Source organism: Pezoporus occidentalis, unplaced genomic scaffold (assembly GCF_034315485.1).
Source record: "Pezoporus occidentalis ecotype Australia unplaced genomic scaffold, CSIRO_AGI_Poc_V1 ctg154, whole genome shotgun sequence".
NCBI lineage: Eukaryota > Metazoa > Chordata > Aves > Psittaciformes > Psittacidae > Pezoporus > Pezoporus occidentalis.
In genome coordinates, this window is record NW_026913361.1 from 833,536 (window position 1) to 855,701 (window position 22,166).

Consider the following 22,166-nt stretch of genomic DNA (forward strand, 5'->3'; position numbering starts at 1 on the left):
CACACCTCATCTTTCTATGACAGGATTTGTATGAAAGGCATGGGAACTGGGAGCTCTTGAATCCCAGCCTCATTTTTGCTCCTCACCTGCCATTTGGCTTGGAACAAGGTATTCATAACTTTATATATCGACTTTTGAAGGTATCATGAGGACTCATCAGACACATGTTCATAAACAATGGCTTCTACATGCAGTGTTATGTGGTTTACAGCCAGCATAATGCTAAGCTTTGAGAGCAACAGCAACACAGCTCTTTTGATGCACCCAAAAAGTCCCGATGGCCACTGCAGTGATGGCTTTTGAGATGGCTGACGATCAAGATGCTTTCCAAATAAATCCTCCCCTTGGAAATTAGCTCTAGGATGGATTTGGAGGGTCGCCTATGTTGCTTTTACTCATAAGCCTCCCTCACCTGCCCCATTTCTTACAGGCTCTTTTCATATTGGGGAAAGGAAGGGAAAAAAATTGCAAAAATTTATCAGCTTTTTGTCCCTGTAAAGTGCAAAAATTTGTTGAGATCTTGTCCCCATTTAATTCACCCTGAATACAAATGCATGCCTTAGAAATCAGAGCAGTGAGGAAAAAAAATCCCTCCTTTACAGGGCAAGCAGCTATTTTGGTAAAGCATGCATTCATTGAATAAATTTTCTGTAATAAATGTCCTACCTTTTACCATATATTTTATAATCTGCCAGCTACATCTTACATGTATGTGCAATAGCCACATAGTTAAAAAGAGAGAAAATGCATACATTTTTTACTCACATTTAGCCTGAAGAGGCTTTGTAATTTATTACTTCAGTTCACTGCTGCTGTGACTGAAAGCTGGAGAAAGGGAAGCCTCCAAGCAGGGATCATGGGAATATAAAGGGAATTGGCACTCAGAAGGAGCTGAGAAAGTCTTGAGCTTGTGGCCTCATTTTGACTCCTATCAATGCCAAGCATAAAATAATAGTCTGATTCAGAGCTAAATGCCATCTAGATTTCCCACTGAGTCCATTAATTCTCTTCTTTTATTGTGGCAGAAAGTATTAAATACCTCATGCTAGAATCAGGGTTTCATGCAGGATCTGTATTCCAATTACACAGTATCCCTTCCCAGTTCAAGACACTGTATTGATTTGTTTGGGGGTAGGGGAGATTTTTTTCTTTTCTTTCCTTTTTTTTTCTTTTTCAAGTTAAAAGAGTAATTTATTGCTTTCTTTACCCTGTAATTCAAATTGCAGATGTTTTTCTCAAGCCATTTCCTATCAGAGCTGGTGCATTAGCAAGGAGAGTGGCTGCTTGCAAAGGAAATATGTAAATAGTGGACCTGTTTTGTCCAGTCAGATCACCTCTCCGCAATCTTTGAGGATTATCATCAATGACGGATTCTGAAGTGACACCTGCTAGAGGTAGCCTAGCTAATTATTTGCAAGCTTTCCCGTTTCTGCTGAAGTTCTGGCAACCATCCTGCCTGTAAAGAATGACTCTGAGCTGTGTTTCTGCAATAAAATGCTTCTAGGAATGACATAAACTGCTTTTTCTAGCCAATGCAAAAGACATTTGCCTCCCTATCACCACAAAAACAATATTAAGCAGCTGACCAGCACTCCTTTCTCAAGGCACTTCTGTCACTGATCAGCAGAATTTAATAACATCCAGATTTAATCCCACGGACTGGAGCTGAGCTCCCAGCAGAGACACAGGGTGTACGGAGGGAGTGTTTTAAAATTCAAGTTCTCTTACAGGCAAGGGGGCAGCTGCAGATGATATTCTGGGTTGAAACATTTAGTCAGGACCAAATAAGCAGATTTGAAAGGATAGTGGCAAATTATGCTTTAAATTTTATTTTTCACTCAGTGCTGGAATCATTCTTGTAAGCAGCCCAGGTAAGAGTTCCCCCACCAATATTTTTTTTTTCATTTGCCAAAGACAAGAGTCTTGGATGTGCATTTGAGACATGCAATGAGAAGGAATAATCTGGCTGAAAGGATAAGCAGTTTATCTGATATCCAAAAAGTCAAGAAAAAGCATCTTTGGGCTGCGCATCACCAGCTCCTGTCAGAGTAGGGCAGAGTACATTGGTCTGGGACATCAATGAGTTACCCACCAAACGGACTTTTCCCATTGCATTGGGTTGTGTAAAACAGCAGCTTCACCGTCCCAGGCTTCATGTTCCCTATTGGGAAGGGAGGATACCCTTTAGGTGGTCCTGTTGTCCCAGGCTCTTAAACTGTATGCTTCCAATGACGATGGGAATCCTCCATGTCTCTTGTGTTCCACATCATTTTTTTTCTGCACACCATAAAAAAAGGGCATACTGACACTACAGTAATTCAAAACAACAACCAACCACTAACCATTCTCCATAAAATTGTTTTTTGGCTTGCCATGGAGGGTGCTTGCTAAGCTGGGAAGAAGTATGCGGTTATTCTGCAGTATTAATATATATGTACATAAAACCCAAAAGTTGATCCTATCGGACAAGTTTTCTCAGCTGCTATTTTATTGTTTTTCCCTGTCACTTTGGGAGAAAGATTAAGTTAAAATTATAAAATCTGCACAGAAAAGGAGTAGTAAACAAGTCCCAGATGTCAAATTGAACAGCTGGGTATAGGAAAACACTGAAAGCTTAGAGTCAAGGACAGGCTACCTAAAACCCCAAACAAGCAAACCCTATTGTGACCATGCTTCTGGGTCTTGGGAAATTCAGGTGCTGAATAAAAATAGAAGAGAGGGCTAAGAAAATTTACTCCCAGTAGAAATCAAATATATACAGTCAGGTGAGAGTACAGTCAGGTTCAGGCATGTTTCCAGGAGACAATACACAGTTTTAGGGCACCTCATAGCAGCCTGCAGACAGTGCAGCCCCCCCTCATGAAACAAAGTGATCTGCTGTAAATGGCACTGTCGTGACATATTAAATAAAAAAACCCAAATGACAAAACCAACCAGAGGTAGTGGCAATGACCGTGGTGAGCTGCAGTAACCTGCAACCCTTCTGGGTCATGTATCTTTCACAAGAAAATACTTCACTAAAAAAGTCACCAGGTGATGAGCCAGTCCAGGGAGATCCCACAGTGATGATCCGCAGGATTATGCTAGGAACACCAATCAACAGGCCAACTGAAAGCAGTAGGGAGCATGCAACCAGTTCTATGCTGGACCTTTCCAGCACCACCAGTGTAAGCAAGGCAGGGCCCAGCCCTCAGAATCATGGCTTGGTTGGATTAAGGTAGTCAGCGTGTTTTAGCAGCATTTGGCTATATCTAATGACAGTAACTGCTGTCTCCATTGTAAGATTTCCACCATTTATCTTAGAGAAAAAACAACACCTCTTCACAACCCTTAGCTAAAAGTGGATGCCTCCTTCTTCTGCATGCACACCTGCTGTGCAATCACCTCTAGTCCCCCTTGCTTATACCTCATGTCTGCCTTCAGCACCCTCTAAAAAGGGAGAGGACTTCATTGAAGGTGCTTGGCCATCTCCATCCCTTCTTGTGCTTTTCTTTCTGTAACAGGCAATAGGGATACTTCAAGGAGGAAAAACACAGGTTTCTGAAAGCTTTCAAGATTTTCTTCACTGAGCCCTTCACCCCACAGGATCCTCTCTCAGGACTTCATCTTGTAGTCAGGCTATCTGTGCTCTTCTTACTGCTTCCAAAGTTTTGTTGGACTCTTAGTCTCCATCTGCTTGCAAATACTGCAGCTCTGCCAAATACTAACCACACCCCAGTATTCGCTGTCAGAACCCAGCTGACCCTCTTCACCCAAATAACTTATCATCATCTCTCCAGCCTTTCAGGTGACCTTGTTTGAGGTCACAGGCTTGTTCTTACAGACATCTTATTGCAAAATACAGCTGACGTCCTCCTACCTAAATAAGGGTTCAGTGGGACTTCACCTTACCTGTAGCACACAGGAGAAACATCTCTTTTCACTTGCATGAATATATAAATAAATTCCAGAGTGATGATATTTTAAAGTTTGTTTTAATGGCAAAACAGTTTGCAAAACTGACATTCTCAACCAAGAAATGCTTGGTCCCTTCTACTCCTCACCCTGTAACAAATGCTACGTCAGAAGCAACACTAAGCCTCCAGCATTAGGCACAGAACAATGTTTTGTACCCTTCTTTCCCACAGCTGAAGCTCCTTGGCCAGACTGAACTTCCCGGAGCAGAACCAAATGTCCTTTTTTGGCTTGGAAACAGGCATCCTGGAGGAAGTAGACCAGCCCACAGTCTATAGGAAGGAGATGTGCACTAGAGAAGAGTGAGACAAAAACATTCCAAGGTACCACCAAGGATCCATTTTAACCTGAAAGAAAAAAAAAATTAAACCTCAGATTGTTCCCGAACAAACACAATTTTGGTATTTTTTCCTTCTTTTCAGGATCTTAAAGCCTATCCTTATTACCTCTTCCCTTTCTGGGAGCAGTCTGCTAAAGCTGTACCAGAACTTCCACATCCCTTGCACTTACACAGATGTTGAAAGATTGCTGATCTTTTGCAACCATTTTTGGTTTTTGTATGAGCTTGTGTTCTAACAGCATATAATGGTCTCTGAAAATTTCTCCCCAAAGAAATAACAAATTCAGCTTTCTTAGTTATTTCAGCAGTAGGTGGCACTGCTGGGACTGAAACCTGAAAGGAAAAAACCAGGATGCAAATTTTGCTCTCAGAAAGGACTGTCAGGATTATAATTGTTATAAAATATACCATACATGCAGGTTACCCTAATAACCACGTATTGATTAAAAATTGTTTCCATAATTGGACTTTTAGTGCATGGAGTTCTAAAAGCTTTGCACGTGCTCTGTCGGGAAAGAAAGGGGAGGTTGCATGACTGCAAGCAAATGGGCATGGTACTAGCAATTAAATTTTGATTTATATATTATTTATGACAACATATACCTTACAATTAAGCTTTTTTTTGGAGTCTCTAACTGTATTACAAGGTAATGAAGGAGCTTTCCATTGTGGGAAGCATTTGATATATGGCCTGAAAAATATCCTTGCTCTTACATAACAGGATTACACTAAATTCTTTTCTAGTCCTAATCTCTATTAGATATTGTTATAAAATGCTGTTACACATTCTTTAAGGCATGAACATGTGTAATGCTCAGAGGGACTGAAGCTGTTAACTGAATGTGCTGTATTTCTTTGAGGAAAGCTGTGGGAAAGCAGGATTCCTATGATCAACACCATCAGAAAGTGAGGTGGCTTCTCATTATGAAGGTGGGCTCATCCCCAACATCACAGGAGGCGTGCCTTTAATTTCATATTCAAGTGATTCATCATTGCCTGGTCTTTAAAGCAAGCCTTTCCAGCAGCTTAGTTCCAAAGCTGCAAGGCCCTTTTTCATTGTTGCTGGTAATTTTAGGGTGATCTCAGTGATACTGATGTGCTTGCTGGTGTGCTAACAAACCAGGCTCTACATCTCATAAGAGCATTTCCTTCTTTGCTACTTCAGCACTGCAACCTGGACTTGAAATTAGAGAATGAATTGTATATCTGAGAGGGGGTGGGCTCTCTGCTGGAAGGGCAAGAGCTAGATTTTGAGTTTAGCGGAGATGTGGAGACTGTCATGGCCAAGGGAGGCTCCATGCAAGTGCAGCTCCTCTGTCACAGGCAAACGCTAAGGGTGTGTGGTGGGTTCACATCAAAAACCCAAAGCAGTGTCATTGCCTCTTGCATCTTCCATTTGCATACGCAAGAATACCACAACCAGCCAAATCTGTGAAGTCCCAGGGATGAACTCATACATGCTTGTAGCTGAAGAAACTTGGAAACTGCAGCTGCCATTAAGAAAAATGCTCTAGCATGTCTCACTTCAATGATGCTTGCCTGTTCTTTTGATTCCTGTGGGATTTTGGGCTTTGGGGCAGTCAACCAAGACCTCTGGTCGCACATAACAACCTCAAGCTCATGGAGATGTGTATGTTTGCTTTGCAAAACTATACACCAAAGCAGAAGAAAGTACAATTGTATTTCTTGGGTGACATGGTCTAGTGTGAGGCGTCTCTGCCCATGTCAGGGGGGTTGAAATTAGATGATCTTAATGTCCTTTCCAACCCTAATGATTCTAGGATTCTCTGTGGCACAGTTGTCTATAAGTATCTATGCTAGTTCTTGGTAAGCAAGCATTTGCTTAGAAGAGATGAGGAAAAAGATTAAAAAGCTGGGAGAAAGAAAATTAAAAAATACTGCAGAACATTTCTTCCACAGCACAACTCTGCCTACATTTTCAGCTGCAACATGTGTGAAAACAAGAGGCATCATGTTACGGGTATTAATCCTGCACTGATCAGGGTTTTAGCCAGATATACCATATGCACTCACAAGCACAAGGCTGAGCAGCTTGATCAATTTTGGGATTGCTCATTTCATGTCTGTACCAATATTATTCCACTGCTTCTGGTGCTTGTCCTGTTTCTGAGGCATGCCAGGCTGCTCAAGAAGGCTCGACACTTTGTACCAGCTAGGAAATCCAAGGTGTCATTCTTGTGTTATGAATATTACTCTTATTTGACTTAAAATTAAAAAAAAAACAAAAACAAAAACAAAAAAACAAAAACCACCCACCTCTCAGAAAGAAAACCCACAAAAAAAACCAACCAACCACTAAACCAAATCACAAATATAATTTTGGGCACACCCTGGTATCTTATGTCACCATGCCAGCACGAGTAAAAAACGACAACAAAAAAATCCTACAGAAATTACCTTTGAAAATAACTTACCATTCCCTCTTCAACCTTTTAGTCTCACTTTGTTTTGGTTGAAAAGCAGTAATAGAAAGTCAGAGGTGGGAGGAAAGACATTTTTGTGACAGGATTGTGAAATATGCAACGGCTTGGGGAAAAACGCTTCTTGCCAGTCTCATTGGTATTCAATAACTCGGTGGGTTTTTCCTTTTTTATGTACACATATACATGTACAAACACGCAGGTAGTGCCACGACAATGTTTTTTTTTTCTGAATTTACAGCACATTTCTTACTTTGCCTTTGTCATCCTTGTTGTTTTTAAATAAAAATCATTATCCTGACTTTTCAGTTGCGAAACAGATCATGCCAGGAATGTAAAGATGATGGCACCTCTTTTCCTGTGATCTTAAAATCAAAAGTTAAGTGTTATGCCCTTGAATTTTGTTGTGCTGTAAGAAAATAAAGAGTGTAGTGTTGTTGCCTTGTTCTGGTTTGTATTTCCCCTGCTTCTAAAGGAATAAAGGGACTGAAGCTTTAAAGGCAGTTGAGTATTGCGGAATGGTATTATTGTTGTTCTTATACAACTTTTAAAATCTTTTAAAAGATTTTAATGTGGTTTACTTACTTCCATCCATCTCCCACTCTCCTGCTCTTCTGGCTACCCTATAATTTCAGGGCATTACCTTAGGCAAGGCAGAGATAGCTTCACAAACTGTTGTTCGTTTTGTTCAGAGGTGATAAACTAAATGGAGACCTGAAGCAGCAGACAGGGTTTCTGGGTGTGGAGATTCAATCACTTCTTTTGCTCCCATTTATCAGACTGAAACCAAATCAGGCCACTTAACTGGCTGCCAAAACATGAACTTGTGAGTCTATATGTATATATGTATTTTTAATATTGGGAGGCAGATTAATTTTTAGCAGCATTTTAAATTAAAAAAAAAATATTAATTTCATGGTACCCTGGAGAGGAGAAAATGAGAGTAAAACCTTTCTTTTTTAATTTACAAAATTATATCCTAGAAATCACTGTTTTTAATGGGGTTATTCCTGTTTTCAGGAGGAGAGAGAAGTGGTAGGATGCCCAGAGTAGATATCCCTAATGGGATTTTTCTTACTGTCCACAGCATGTGCTCTCTATGAAGCAATGGGGAGGTGGGAGGGAACTATTGACTATATGGGGAAATAAATGTAGCTACAGATTTTGAATCTGATGACAGATATCATGGTGATCTCATCTTCACTTTTAGAGGATATCCTTTTATGCACTTACTCCTTCCTATCAGTAAGTGTGATTTAGGGTGACTTCAGCACAAATCAAACCCACTTTTGCAGCATGGTTCAGGAGTCTAGCAATGATGAGCCAGATGTTGCTGTAGGTATGAGACTAATGGTTGTGAAATCTTTGAATCTACCAGTGGATTTGCACAGGAGCACCAGGAAAAGTACTGCAATCTTGGGATGAATGCTGGAGCACAGACCAAAAGATATTTGTGTTACTCAACTACTCTATCCCCAGAACTCATCTTTTTACCCCCTCTACGTTAACTGTTCAGGAAGAGCCAAGACAAATGAAGATCTAATTCCTTGAAACAATTCTACAGTGATGTGATCTGCAGTGCTAAAATGCTTCTTAATGTTTTTTTTTCAAATTCATACATGAACACTACCTAGCTCCAGAGTCATAATTAAGCTAATGGCCAAGCAGAGCTTGGCTAGGTCATAGATTCATTACTGAAAGATCAAAACTGGGAGTGGCACACTCAAAGGAGATGCCATACGGCATCTGAACCCACAGCTTTGCATATGTTGGGCAGTAGATGGTCAGAGTGCAGTCATTCACACTGATGGAGAGGTAGGTACCAGCTGAACCAGTCCATCCCAGATCTGGAAAGCTTTCCGATGTGCCCATATCTCCTCTTTGCCTGAAAGGATGTGACAACATCTTTAACATATCTACATAAATATATGGATAATAGATTTATTAATTTTGGTATAAGCAACAATTCAAGGAGAAGATCTAAGCAAAGCAGGTACTAGGCTTTTGCTGTCCACAGCTAATGATCTTCTCCCACAGACACAGTTATAAAACCAGATGGACCCCCCACTTCCTTGACCCAATTCAGCTTTTACTATCAGTGGGGATTTTATCACTGATGGCAAACAAGAATACAGCTACATCAGTGCCATGAGTTTTTACAAATCTTACTCACGCTAAACTCAGGCACAAGTCCTCTCCATCTTATTTTCACAGGCACTGGGAGATATTCAAGAGGCTGAAGGTCAGGGATGTTTTTTTCTTTTTTGCACTGAACCACTATTAAAGAACCTAACCATTATACTCACAGAAGACCGAATATCTGATTTTGCTTAAGATGAATAGCAAAACTTTGAGCCTTTGGTTTATCAGTTTGTCTCATTTCCACATGCCCCCACATCTGTAATGAAGCACAGGATAATGCACCATTTGCATCCATCACCTGCTGGCTGTGATGGCTCTTGCCCAACCTATCTAATGATCCTGGCACCCAGCCTCCCCTTCACTACAGTAGGCTCTTTTGTCACTTGTCAGCTAATTAGACCTTGCAGACAACAAGGACTAAAACAATTATAGTTTTTATTTTTTTTTAAAAAGGCACCAGATGTTGGCTGCATCATATCCAAAGGGATTTTATGGCATCCTCGGCATGCTCCCAACAGAACGGCATCTGCAGGCCTCCAAGTGGTGAGATTTCATTAATTCTTCAATAGGCTCACATTTCTTGCAGGGGTTGGATTTTTCTTGATTTCCTCCACACAGTGCAACAGATATCAACAGAAGAGGATTGCTGTTCATGCTACATCACAGCATTTCTCAGCAATTAGGGCAAGCTTGAAGCAACATTAATCAACAGGTGATTAAAAGAAAGAGGGACACCTGCCTGTAATGTATTACCGTTGAACACCAACCATACACCAAGGCAGTGATCCCAGGTCTCCTGAGCTTTCCCAGCTCCCCTGGAGCTCAGCAGCTTCTGTGCTCTGCATAGAATAGTTGGTTTATCTGCAACTCAGACCAAACGGCATTGGCTACCATGTCCCAGTCCAAATTATTTATTAAGTTAAACAGGTTCGTCCTCAAGCAGTACTCACACCTCTGTTTCAGGCCAGGGGAGACTGAGACCAGACTCCTTCCCACAATACCTGCTTCAGTAGGACCTGGAAAGCCAACATTGCTCATAATTCACTCCAGTGGGGAAGAGGCCTTTAGCAAGGAAGCCCTTTAAGTCTGTTCTGTATCCAGTGGCCATGATTCTGCAATGAAGGCAGCAATATTGTTGGCTTCCACAAAAAAAGCCACAATCAAACAAAAAAAGCCCCCCAAAAACCAGAATGAAAACAAGTAGTAGGTTCAATACAAACTTTGGATGTCTTATGCTGTTTTCGTCCTATTTGCCTCCCAATTTCCCTTTGACTTTACATATATGGGTTTTGGTACTTCTGCCTAGACTTTTGTCCAAGAGAAGGATGGAAAAAAATGTAACCAGAGGATAAACACCTCCTGATGGATGGATTGCCAGACAGCTCCCAGAGATAGAGATCTTTGTTTCCTGAGAGTGGCAAGAAACAGAAAAAAAGAGTGATGGCATCCTTAACGTGAAACATGTATGCAGAACGGGAATTGAGGGATCCAAGAGGATACAGTTAGGTTCACACACACCTTCCCAGTGGAGGACTGCTGACTAGTTAACTAAGATTTTTAATTAACTTATTACAAACTCATAGTGATTAAAAAAGATATTTGGTGGCTGGAAGAATTAAAGCTTACCTGCCCACATTTCTTTTTCCTGATGCAGTCTGACAACTACAGTAGGGACTCCTACAGTAGAGATAAATATTTTCCTCTCCCTCTATAGTTCCCAGCAATCTCCTTCATTTCAGCACCTTCTTTCCATCTGCCTCTGACTCCAGCCAAGCTATGTCCACGAGGATCCTGTAGCAGTGTAGAAAGCCTAGAAATGTAATATCTATATTTAGTCAGAATGCTACCATTGGCTACCATAAAGAGCATTTTTTTCCAACACATCTGTAGACAGACTTTGTGGAGTTAAAGAGAGAGCTGTTATACATTTGATCCACAGGTTCTCCATAGGCATAAGCGTCTCCTAGCAGATTTTCCTTGAGCAAGAAAGACAGACAAAAGCTAATACATGAGCCACTTCCAGGAAGGCTGTGAGTAGTCTAGATGAATCACTGTTGTTTTAGAAGATGCTTCAGTGGTAAATGTAGTTGGATGTGCCTGAAGGAGGGGCAGCATAGCATCTGGGACTTGGCATGGTGCATTTTATGCTTTGTACATTGGACTAGGAGAGAGATGATCCTATGTAGGCAAGTTCCAGGAGAGCAATGTAAAATAAGATCTATATTGTGAAAAAGCTAAAACTCTGCGCAACTCATGCCAGGGACCAAGCTCACATAGAGCTGCCTTGGCACATTAAGAGAAGCAATGAACCAGCTATGCTTGGCTTCCAGAACCAGGACCCTAGACAACCTTTGCTCAGCAGATGGATATTTCAGGAGACTCAAGCACTACCAAGTTTTCCCCTGTAAATGTTTAGTTGTTGCTCAGGGCTAACTCCTGGCACCCTATTTCATTTAGAAGTAAAAGACTACTGAAACACTGTGGGCTCATGCCCTTTCCTTCTGAAGAGGCTGTGATGGGAACAAGCCGGAAAGCATCTTCCAGAGCTTGTATTTCATTTGTGTGACAGCTTGCAAGGAAAGCAGAGGGCAAGAGACCAGCAGCTTACCACCACAAACCAGCAGTTTGTATTCACCAGGCAAGCTTTACGATGAGAAGTTAATAGTGGGGAAACAGAGAACTAAAAATACTCTGAGATGCAAATCCCTCTCAGCTCAACATGAGAGGCAAATCCCTCTTAGCTCAGCACTTCAGATGTCAGTTCTGCTGCTTTTCCTCCTCCTTTTTTAAACCTTATCATTGGTCTAATTGGGAAGTTATCTTGTGTCCTCAGCTGATTCCAGGTCCCATTACCTAGGCTTCAGTGTGGTGAGGAACACCTCAGTGTGCTCAAATTCACAGTCACATGCAAATATGTATCTGTGAAGTAAGCCTATGGACCATCTATCCTCTTCTTCCTGAACACCACAATGCCATAGGGGTGGAGGCATTTGAGATGATCTGGTTTCAGACACTTAAAAGCACAGGTGCCCAAAAATCTACAGTAAGTAGATTATAAAAGGCACTTTCAAGAGCAATTGAACCCAGCTGGTTTCAAACCCATCTCAAAACAGCATTGCTAGCCCTCGGGAGTTGTACCACTGAGTAACAGAGTAGGGGCATGGTAGTCCTCATCCCCCACCTTACATGCTCCCAAGTTCAGTAGGATCTGCAGGATGCTGTGACTCTCATAAGGTCTTGCCACTTCATCCACCTGCCAAAGCAAGCAAGCAAAATCCTATTCTTCAGGGTAAATCAAGAAAAAATGAAAGTAAAATTAACAGCAATAGCGATTTTGATGGAACGGTGCATTGCTAGCAGTGTTATTGCATCCACTGAGTTTTACAATGTATACACAGTGTGCAATAATGTCATTAGATTTCACAATGTGTAATAAGGATTTTTATGCAACTTGATGCCTGAGAATTAGAGAAAGGAATTGGCTCCCACTACAGACCTGACAAAAATCTTGGACCAATACTTCACACCTGACAGTGCATCCATGGGGTCTCAGGCCTGGGCTATAATCCAGTAAGGATTGTAGGCTGGAGAGCAGCCTAGGGAAGGGATTTTATTCCTTGTGTCCCCAAAGACACCCCTGTACTGCCTTCTGCCTCATGCTTTTCTGTGTGGACAGCATTACCAGATCTCAAGGGAACCCAGTGCACACCTCCTCCCTACACCTAAACAGCCCCAAATGCACATAGGAGAAGAAAACCCTTTTTCTGAGTAGGGAACATCTCTGTCTCTCTTGGAGGAGATCATTTAGGAGCTCATGAACTCATGAACTTCCCCAAGTAGGAGGTACAGGACCAGCACATCCTAAGATTGAAGAGGGAAGGTGAGTAACCATGAAGCCAGGGGCTAAATAGGAGCTTTGCTGGCCCTTATTAAGGAAGCAGAAGAGAGAGGGATCTTGTAAGTCCTCTTTGACCATCCAAATGTCCTCTCCCTAGAGGAACTGCACTCTCAGAGACACTCATTATGCTTGAGTTCAGCCACTGATATGCGAGTCAGGTGATTCAGAGCCTGGCTGTTTACCCCTTAGAATAGATGTGGACAAATATATCCAGCATCACGTCTCCTATTTTTAGCTTTGAAGACCTCATCAAAACACACATGGCACAAACAGAAAAAAGGGCACAGCATCGTCCAGCTCACATGGTCAGCAATGCAGCAGAGAGCTGCAGCAGCAATGCAGCCAAACTGCCAGCTCTGGCACATCCAGCATAGGTTTAACCCTGCCTGGCTGATGGCATCACACAGCACTGCAACTTGCTCTTGAAAAGCTAATTGTGAAAACAAATATTTTATGGCTTCACAATAAATCATTATTTAACTTTCCCTCTGTGCGGGCTTGTTTTAAATGCCACTTGCTCTGTCTCCACTGTTAATGGGCACGAGTTGACCCATTTATTCCCTGTTGCACTTTCTGCAGAAAATCATGGCTTTACTGCAAAGGTACAGAATATTAGAGCCACAATTTCATTGGCAAATTTTTTTTTTTTTTTTTTTTGTGAATCCATTAGTATTTTCCCCAAACGGTTTTTCCTCTCTCATCTTGGTAGATTAGAGAGTTGCTCCTTAGAGCTCCATCCTCAGCAATGTTTGAGGCCAGGTTGGACAGAGCCTTGGGTGACATGGTATAGTGTGAGGCGTCCCTGCCCATGGCAGGGGGGGTGGAACACGATGACCTTGAGGTCCTTTCCAGTCGTAGCCATTCTATGATTTTATCCCGTCTGCTATTCCCTTGGCTTGAGTGAAATATATATGAGATGATTCAGGAGTTTGAACTCTCAGTTCCTAATACAAAGTCTCTGCATGTCTGGGGACCTAAGACAGATATTTAATTTTAGATAAGAAATACTGGTGACATCTTTGATTTCTTTGACACCTTTGATTTCTTTGCTGGATGCCTGTGCAGCTGGCACATGGTGAAGCTGTTCAGCCATAACAGCCTGATCACATTTAGGAAACTGCTTAATATGTAGGTATAGAGCAGTGGGCTGCCGCTGGTCCTCCTGGGTGGTGCTTAGCAGGAGTGCACACTGGAACTTTTAACCCTGGCAAATCCATACAATAATGTATAAGAAAGGGTAAAAGATCTTGAAACTAAAACTAGGTCTTCTAAAACAGTTTTGTGCAGCTGCTGCATCCCCTGGGCAGCAAAGCTCTAAGCAGAGTGTGTCAGCATGAGGATCAGCTACCCTTGGTCCACATGCTACCTTGCACATGTTGATTTATATCCTGTCAATACACATACTGGAGAGGTTGAATTTAGACTCGCCATCAGTGACTTCAGCTTCCCAGGGCAGCAGATGCCAGCAAGTTCATCCAAGCAGAATGAAGCATGCACACGACAGCTTCATTTCTAACTTTACAGCTTTAAAAAAAAAAAAAAAAAAAAGCATGGCTTCATTTTATTTTGAAACATGACTAAGTAAAAGCTCATATGCATGAAGGGGAGCTTGGGGGAAAAAATCATATTCCTACAGCAAAACCTTTTAGTCAAGGCTATTTTGATGACATTATAGTGACAAATTTTCAGCCTTTCCTACAATTTTATACCTTCCTACACAGCAGTTGTTATCCAAAAAGATCTAGGAGAGATACTAGCATGGATAAATAGGGCATAAGATAGGAAATAAAATCTAATTGCTGAAATGTGAGGCAAAATGCAGTACTCACGTGTCAGCAGAAACAGCACACAGGGTGACGCACCAAAGGGTGCAACAGGTTCTTCATCCTTCAAAAACTGTAAGTCCTAAAACATGTCCTAAAGGTTAGTCTCTAGTTCAGCCAGGAGTCATAAATTTGCTGCAATCTATGCAATCTATTGCTTTGGTCCGCATAGAGGAAACTATTCTAGCATCCTCTCAGCCTACTAAGGGGCATCTACCACCTCATAACACCCAGACATGTTGCTGTTACTCCTTCAGTTAGGGACTACAGTTAACATCCAGGTGGGCACAGAGCTCATGAAAGCAACCCCTAACCTTCACACAGCACACTTACGCTCTTATTTTGTTGTTTTTTTTTTTTTTAGCCCCTGTCAGCTGCACCTCCTAATTGCCCTAAATGATTAATGAACTGCAGATTGTGGAAGTCACAGTCAATAGACAGAAGCTGGAAGAGAAGAAACAGTGTGAGCCTAGTTGTGAGCATCCCAAATGCATGTCTAACCCAACAGCTATAGCCTTTCTCAAAGAAGGTAAAGCCTCTCAGCTCCAGGGCTGTGGTTTGATGCATCACCACTGCCTCAGGTCAGAATCAGTACACAGCATACTTGAGGATGGTGGGTTTTAACATCTGTCTTCAAGCCTGAAAGCTGCAAAATCAGTGCATATATGAGCTTCTGCTTATATAAATAGCTCATAAAGCATCCCTAACTTTTCAGTTTGTACTGATGCTTTTGATTTGTTTTGAGTAACTGTGTACAAAAAAAACAAAACCAAACCCACAAAACCCAGTTTAGGGCCCTTCACATTAGATCACAATCACAGGCTGTTCAACAAAAGTGACTAGTGATGTAGTTCTGTGCCCCAAGAAAGGATGAGTGCTAGTCCTAGGTGAAATGAGGTTGCTGAGGCTCAGCTGCACTCATCACATTTCCACATCACTGACCAAGACAGCATCATTTGATCTCATGCCCCTACCTAAGAAGTTTCATGTTGAAAAACCCAAACAAATAACAAAACAACCCATAAATCTCTTTACTTTGAATGTGAATTTGCATTATGGGGGATGTGCTTGGCTTTAAATATTAACCAGCTGGAGCACAAGATGGATTCAAGGCAGAATGGTGGTAGCCCTTCTTGGTTTGCTCATGGGAGAGAAGAGGGGTTTGCTCTTACAAGCCATGCACTGGCCACAGAGATAGCATCAGCAACGTTACCCATGTGCTGTGTGTGAACTCGTAACACCTCTAGAGCGATGGGTTCAGTGGTTGTGAGGCACATGCAACCCCCAGTACCCACCTCTTGTGAGCTCCCATCCTTGAAGCTATAGCCCAGGGTGCTGACATGCAAGTTTTACTCCCCTTTAGCACTGCCAGCTGGTAAGTGATTTCCTGCTCATACCTAACACTAACGCAATATTTTACCTAAAAGAAAAAAAAAAAAGTTTAAAAAAATCACAATGACATGAAATATAAGTATGGCTGAAGACTCAACAGGGATGTTTCTTTGGTTCCTCAGCGAGCCAGCAATTATTTTTGACCCTGTAACAAGAGCCTGTAGGTATAAGGCTTTTTTGTTGTTGTTAAAATGGTATAATATTTTACTGAGGTTTGTTGTACATCATCTTACTGGTGTATTGCATCAGAGTCCGTGGGTTAATCCTTTGCTGGGTAATGAGGCATTGCCTTTAACTACATTTAAGACTTCACCTCTTCATTTCACCTCATAACACCACCTGCAGTATTATCTGTGGTGAAGTGCAGCACTCAACTCATCTTCTCTGGACACTACTTATTATTTTATGTGCCTTCAACATGTCACTTCTTATGTGCCTCTGCACTAAAAATATTTCTAAATGGCTCCTAACAGGAAAGTCTCCTCTTTCATTTAATTAATCTTTTTAGTCTACCTATTCCCTGGTCTCCAGGAGAAGCAGCATGGTCCAAAGCAACCTTAAATTGGGAACCTGGGATTAGGCCTCACTGGACTGTTATTCCCTTAAATCCACATCGTAGCCCGGCTATTTTTCCAGCTGCAATGCATGGTGAACAGTGCTTCCCTTGCACCTTTGAGCAGGTTTTCCTCAATCTATTGCAGGATGTAAGGGCCAAGCAACCAAGTTACAGCTTCACTTATTTTACCTGGAATTGGGATTTCCTCATAAAGGAAGGAAGCAGAACTCCCCATACTGGCATATCCATGCGCCAGGCCTTGCAGATTGGCATCACTTGGTCCCTAGGCATTGGCCGATGGAGTGCTCCTGCCCCTCGATCCAGCGCAGACCCACAGACGGAAGGTGATGACACCTGCCACATCATAAACCATGGTGCTCCTGCTCTTGTGCTGGGTGGTGGCTTCTTGTTGCTTTGTTCAACTTGCAACAACGTCTCTATATGTTAGGATATTTGTGTTGACTTTGACACACTACCACCCAGATCTCCTGTATTTGGGTTATATTATTTTTTTATAGTAAATATTGAAGGAGCTAATTGCAATTACCAGAAAGCATATACAAGAGAGCTTGTTGATTGCCAGTAGACAAAGACACTTTGGAAATCTTGGATTTTGCTATAGATGACAGCCTATAAATTTTAAAATAGAAACCACGTTATCGTTTACAATTTCCGTTTGCTAACAAATTCTGCTAAACAAAATTGGTGGCTGATTAAGTAAACATTTATACATAAATAAACCAGTGAAGATCTCTTCAGTTATTGAGATGCAGCCAGTTCAGTCTCTTGTAAATAATACAGTGATGAATTCTGGCATTACAGTGCATGATAAAGATACCTAGGCTCAAAGTCTTAGGCAAACTAATCCATACGCATGAATCAATCAGTTCATTTTAGTTATACCAGTGTTATATAAATGCCACTAAAATCAATGCCTGAAAGACGTAACAGATTAATAAGTCTTATGCGGTACATCTGACTGGGATGCAAATCTACAGCACACAACTTCATACTGAACACAGCTATAGGAGTAGTTTGGATAAGTCATTTTAATAGAAAACTCAAGGGCAGGCATGTAATGAGGAGACATGGATGAGAAAAATCTGATGCGTTATTAATTTCAGACAATGCTGATTTCTTTTTCATAATGTACATTTTATTAATGCTCTCCGTGATAGCTTTTCATACGGGTTCATCACCAGGAGTACAGTAATTACATTGTATTAAGATTTGTTCCATGCCTGAGGAGTAAGGAAGTCCAGTTAAGATACGGAAAGCAGGTGAAACGTCAATCACTATTGATTTGGGGCTGGATTAAACCTGGGAACAGATGGGGAACACAGCAACTGGGTGGGTTTTGTAACCTGGCACCTGCCAGACCTGCTCTTCTGTGACTATCTCCCTCCCCCTCTTTACTGGCACACTTCTGCATGTAACCTGTGCACCATCGATACTGAGGCAGTGGACAAGATTCATCATTTTTATTAGGACTTGGGGTCAGCCTGTCTCATCTTTGCAGCCATCACCATTAGTTACTGGGTGTCAGCCTCTCTGGCAATGGGGAGAGAGAGAGACATTGAAGATTGTCATAAATGCCTCCAAGAATAACTCTTCTAGTCATAACGGTGAGGGTTTAAGGTGCGGAATGATGGGATTGTCCGGAGAGAGAAACTAGTAGTGACCCTCTAATGAAAAACAAACAAAACCCAGGGGATTTCTGCTTTTCTGCGACCTAGTGAAAAAACAGGGAATTTCTGCTTTCCTGCAATTGCAGCCCCCCTTTTAATCCCCTGCAGCTCCCCAGACCTCCCCAGGGTCAGGCATCCTCGGGCTCAGGACTCCGCACTGCTCTTTGGGGCTCTAGAAACTGTAAGGATGGTTCCCTTGAGACTTTAAAAGATCGTGAGCTTTCAGACTTTTTTGGAGGTATTTATTTTGCTTAATATACTGCCTGATTTTCAGAACATTTCTGGCACAAAGATGGGGAGGGTTGTTCATATTTTTCATTATTTTTCTCCCTGTTAAAAAAGGATGACAGACTGTAGTGGGCAGAAACCTGAATCTCCCCAGCATGATGGCCACTTTGTCTGGGGACACCATACAAGCCTGAAGAAGTGGGCAAAGAAAGAGGTGTCCACCTGTGGCAGACGAAAGCACTGTGTCTCCTGAGCACCAATTTGATAAATAAATAAATAAATGGTTTGCTAAATAAATAAATCACTTGGCAGTGGCAATTGCTAGGTGTTAATGGTAGCAGCAGCCCCACAAAGCCAGATGACAGAGGAGGCATTCAAGTACACAAGAGGAAAAGACTATCCCTGCACCTCACCTTGAACCACTCACTGCAAGTGAATTAGCACTCTGGATGCCCAAACGTCTCTGGGGCAGCTTTCAATTTCTGTTTATCGCCCATTTCTTTGCAAAGGTATAGGGCACAGTATTATGTTAAATATGTGCAACAGCTGGTTTATGCTATCTGACTTTTTGATAGGGAGGGGTCACTTCCACCTTGGCCCTTCTTTCTTGCAAAACGCCAGGCCAAAGAGAGGCTTTTATGTCTAGAGAAAATTATTATGTGTTGTTTTCAAAAATACCCTTTTCTTTCTTAATTCCCCCACCCCCCAAATTTCCCTCTGCTGCATGAATCCACAGGGTCAGACTCAGAGTAAATAAAGCATAAGTAAGCTTTGAACTGAGAAGGATAAAGGGGAAACCCCAAAGTTCTTTTCCTGCTTCCACCAGGTACCAGGCTGCGGCTACCAGCATCCAACATAGCCCTGCTCTGTCAGGAGCATTTGCAGATGCCCACTGTCATGTCATGGTGGGACAGCGGATGATGAATCAGTGTGAAGCAGAGATTTATCAGCTTTTGCTCATCTAACACTGCCTTCCCAGCCTAGCCTGCCTTGCTCCCCAGATTGATGCAAACACTACTCTGCACTCATGCTAATAAAGCTGGACCTGGCAGTGTTACTTGTGACTTCTGAAATGTGTCTAGGCATATAAGACATACACATCCATACCATCTCTTCTTCTCTCATGGACACAGGTACACAGACACAGGGACCTGTGCTGGCTGGCAGCCACCCAAGCAGGGCATGATCTTGCACACTCATTTGCACATATGCCAAGGAGAACTGCATATAGAGGCTGACATGACAGATGTCTTCCATTTATCCTGCCCAATAGCTGGCCCAACACCATTAACAAGTCTTCAGGGTTTCTTTCTCTTTTTCTTTCTTTTTTTTTTAAATTAATGCTAAAACCCTGAGGGGACCCACACCGATGGGGTTTGCATCCCTCTGGTGATTTCTGCCCATCCCACTTCCCCCACCCCTGCATCAAGTGGCCCATGACCACTGTGGGCTGTAGCTGAGTATTTACACCAGTGGAGATCATGGGTGCAGCGAGTCTACCCTGTTTACAGGAACAAAGGAGAAACATCTGCTGAGTCCTCTCCTGGATGTGTCTGTCGTCTTTCAGGTGCCTCCTGCGCCAGCCACGGCGGCACAGCTTAGCTCCAAAACGCCATGACAGCCTTCACTATGCAAATGCCATGGTTTCCCATATATCCATCCCAGCTGAGCTGATTGAGAAACGCTATCTTCAATATACTAAGGCTCATTTTTTCAAAAAAATATCTCTATTTACACAAGACAATAAAATCTGAACAGCTTCCCCCACAAAGAAGTTTTGCAATGAGGAGCCACTGCTGGACATGTGTGCCGGTCCCCACTTAAAAGTGACAGCTCCACTCAACAGTACTCTGCTGACAAGTTCAGCTTCTTCTGGTATAAGGACTATTTCTTTGTCCCTGTTTTCCTTCCCTCATTACCTCTCCACACAGACAGGTTTGTATTTACAACAGGGACCTGGGTCCGTCAGGGTTGCCTTTATACAGCCCAGGTTGTGAACATGGAGAGGGGCTCAGGATGGGGGGTTTGTGCATGCTCAGCCATATTTAAAAGTTTTCAAGTTGCAAAGCCAACGTTTGGAGTAGATGAAACCAATTTCTTATTACAAAAGACATTTTTCGCCTGTTCTGCTCATCTTAACAAAAAAGCGAGTGACCAAGCAGTGAGGGCACTTCCCAAGGTGCTGCCATGCATGAGGCATTGGGAATCCCAGATGGACTGTCTTCTCCTCGGGGATGTAAGGGTTTGCTGAAGGTTTTGGTTGAGGCTAGTTTCTCCGGTCTCTCTCATTACATGATCCCAATAAGGGAGGGGTAAACTGAGGCACAGAGGAGCTGAGGAGGTGCACTGTCATGGGCTTGCTGAGGCAGGCTCGTTGGGTGTCATCCCTAGATGACACTGTCTTCCATGGTCACTCGCCTGAAGACTGGTTCCTGCTTGGGCGTCCTTCCGCTTTCTGTGAAAAACAAGGGGAGAGCAAGTAAAGCCCCAAAGCAGGACCCTGCAGCAGCCACCAGCTATTTTTAAGATCATTTCCACCCTCAAAGCATAGGAAGCCTGCTCTTGCCTTGAGAAGGAAGGCTTGTACAGAGCAGGAGAATGCATTTATGGGCCAACATCTCATCAGGAACCTCCTCCCACCCTTTTTGCTGAAGCCAGTGGTACAGATTTGCCTGGCTGCGGCCCCACATCAGCCAGTTATTTATTAAATGGTGTGAGGATAGCAGTATTGGCCACTGGTGCCCACTGCTCTCCAGACGAAGGGCAATGCCGAGGCGACTCTGCTTCTCTGGGTTTGACCCAGCTCAAGCAAGGACATGTCAGAGTCAAGCTGCAACCACCAGCTTGTACCAGCTTATTTGAGCAACTGCATTCTTTGTGATCCCCCCACCCCTTTATAATAAATAGTTAGTATAAATGCAGAGTAAACAGATTTGTTTTGCTATCACACATTATCTGAAGGGCACTTCACATCCTGAGTGCTCTGCTTTACAGCTGCCTCTATAATCACTGTAGCCCTGGGGAGGAAAACACCTCCTTTTACACGCGCAGGTCGGGAAGAGGCAGCCATGTGCAATCTGGGGTGAACACATGCAGGCTTTTTTATAAATAGTATTTGAGGGAGAGGTTAAGATAAGCTGGACACATTCAAAAAGAATTAAGAGCTGTCCTGGTGCCATTTTCTAAGCATAATAATTTCACCCCATCTCCTACCCACCCAAAGGCAAGCAAATCTGTGTTGCTCTGCACATCAGCATAGAAAGAGCACCTTCCAGCTTGGCTATTTTGGCTTTTCTTTTTTTTTTTCCTGAAAAAGAGGGACTTTCATCCTTGCTGCTCATCTCTCCTTTTTTTTTTTTTCCCCAAGCAGTGGGATGCATTTTCTCCTTTCATTTCCGCTGCTGGTAGCTTGGCGGGCTGCTTTGCATTGCAGCACAAACTGCTAGCAGATAAAAATGCCTGGGTACACAGCGTGTCTTGGGGAAAAATACTCAAAAATCCCACCTATTTAACATGAAGCACTCTTTCTGGCTGATAGGAACAGCAGCTTGAGCAATGAGGCCTTTCGTCTTTATGTATGAATGGTTGCAACGCAAGCAAGGAGAGTGAGGTGAAAGTGACCAAAGGGCAGAGCTGAGGCACTTGCACCAAAAGCAGCTTATCTATTTAGCAGGGAGGGAGCTTCTCAAAAAAAGGGCTGCTGA

General features: G+C 42.6%; 1 protein-coding gene across 3 annotated transcripts in view; it reads right to left on the bottom strand.

Annotated features, from left to right (window-relative positions):
• Nucleotides 1-19,171: 19,171 nt before the first annotated feature.
• The window catches only part of ADGRL3 (adhesion G protein-coupled receptor L3), a 516,853-nt gene continuing 513,858 nt past the window's right edge, over nucleotides 19,172-22,166 (bottom strand). For all 3 annotated transcript variants that reach the window (XR_009963392.1, XM_062611552.1, XM_062611548.1), the window contains one exon: nucleotides 19,172-20,917. Coding sequence is in view for 2 of the 3 variants with exons in the window: in XM_062611552.1 (XP_062467536.1) it covers nucleotides 20,850-20,917 (68 nt within the window). In the remaining variant the exon portion in view is untranslated. The remainder of the gene's footprint in view (nucleotides 20,918-22,166) is intronic.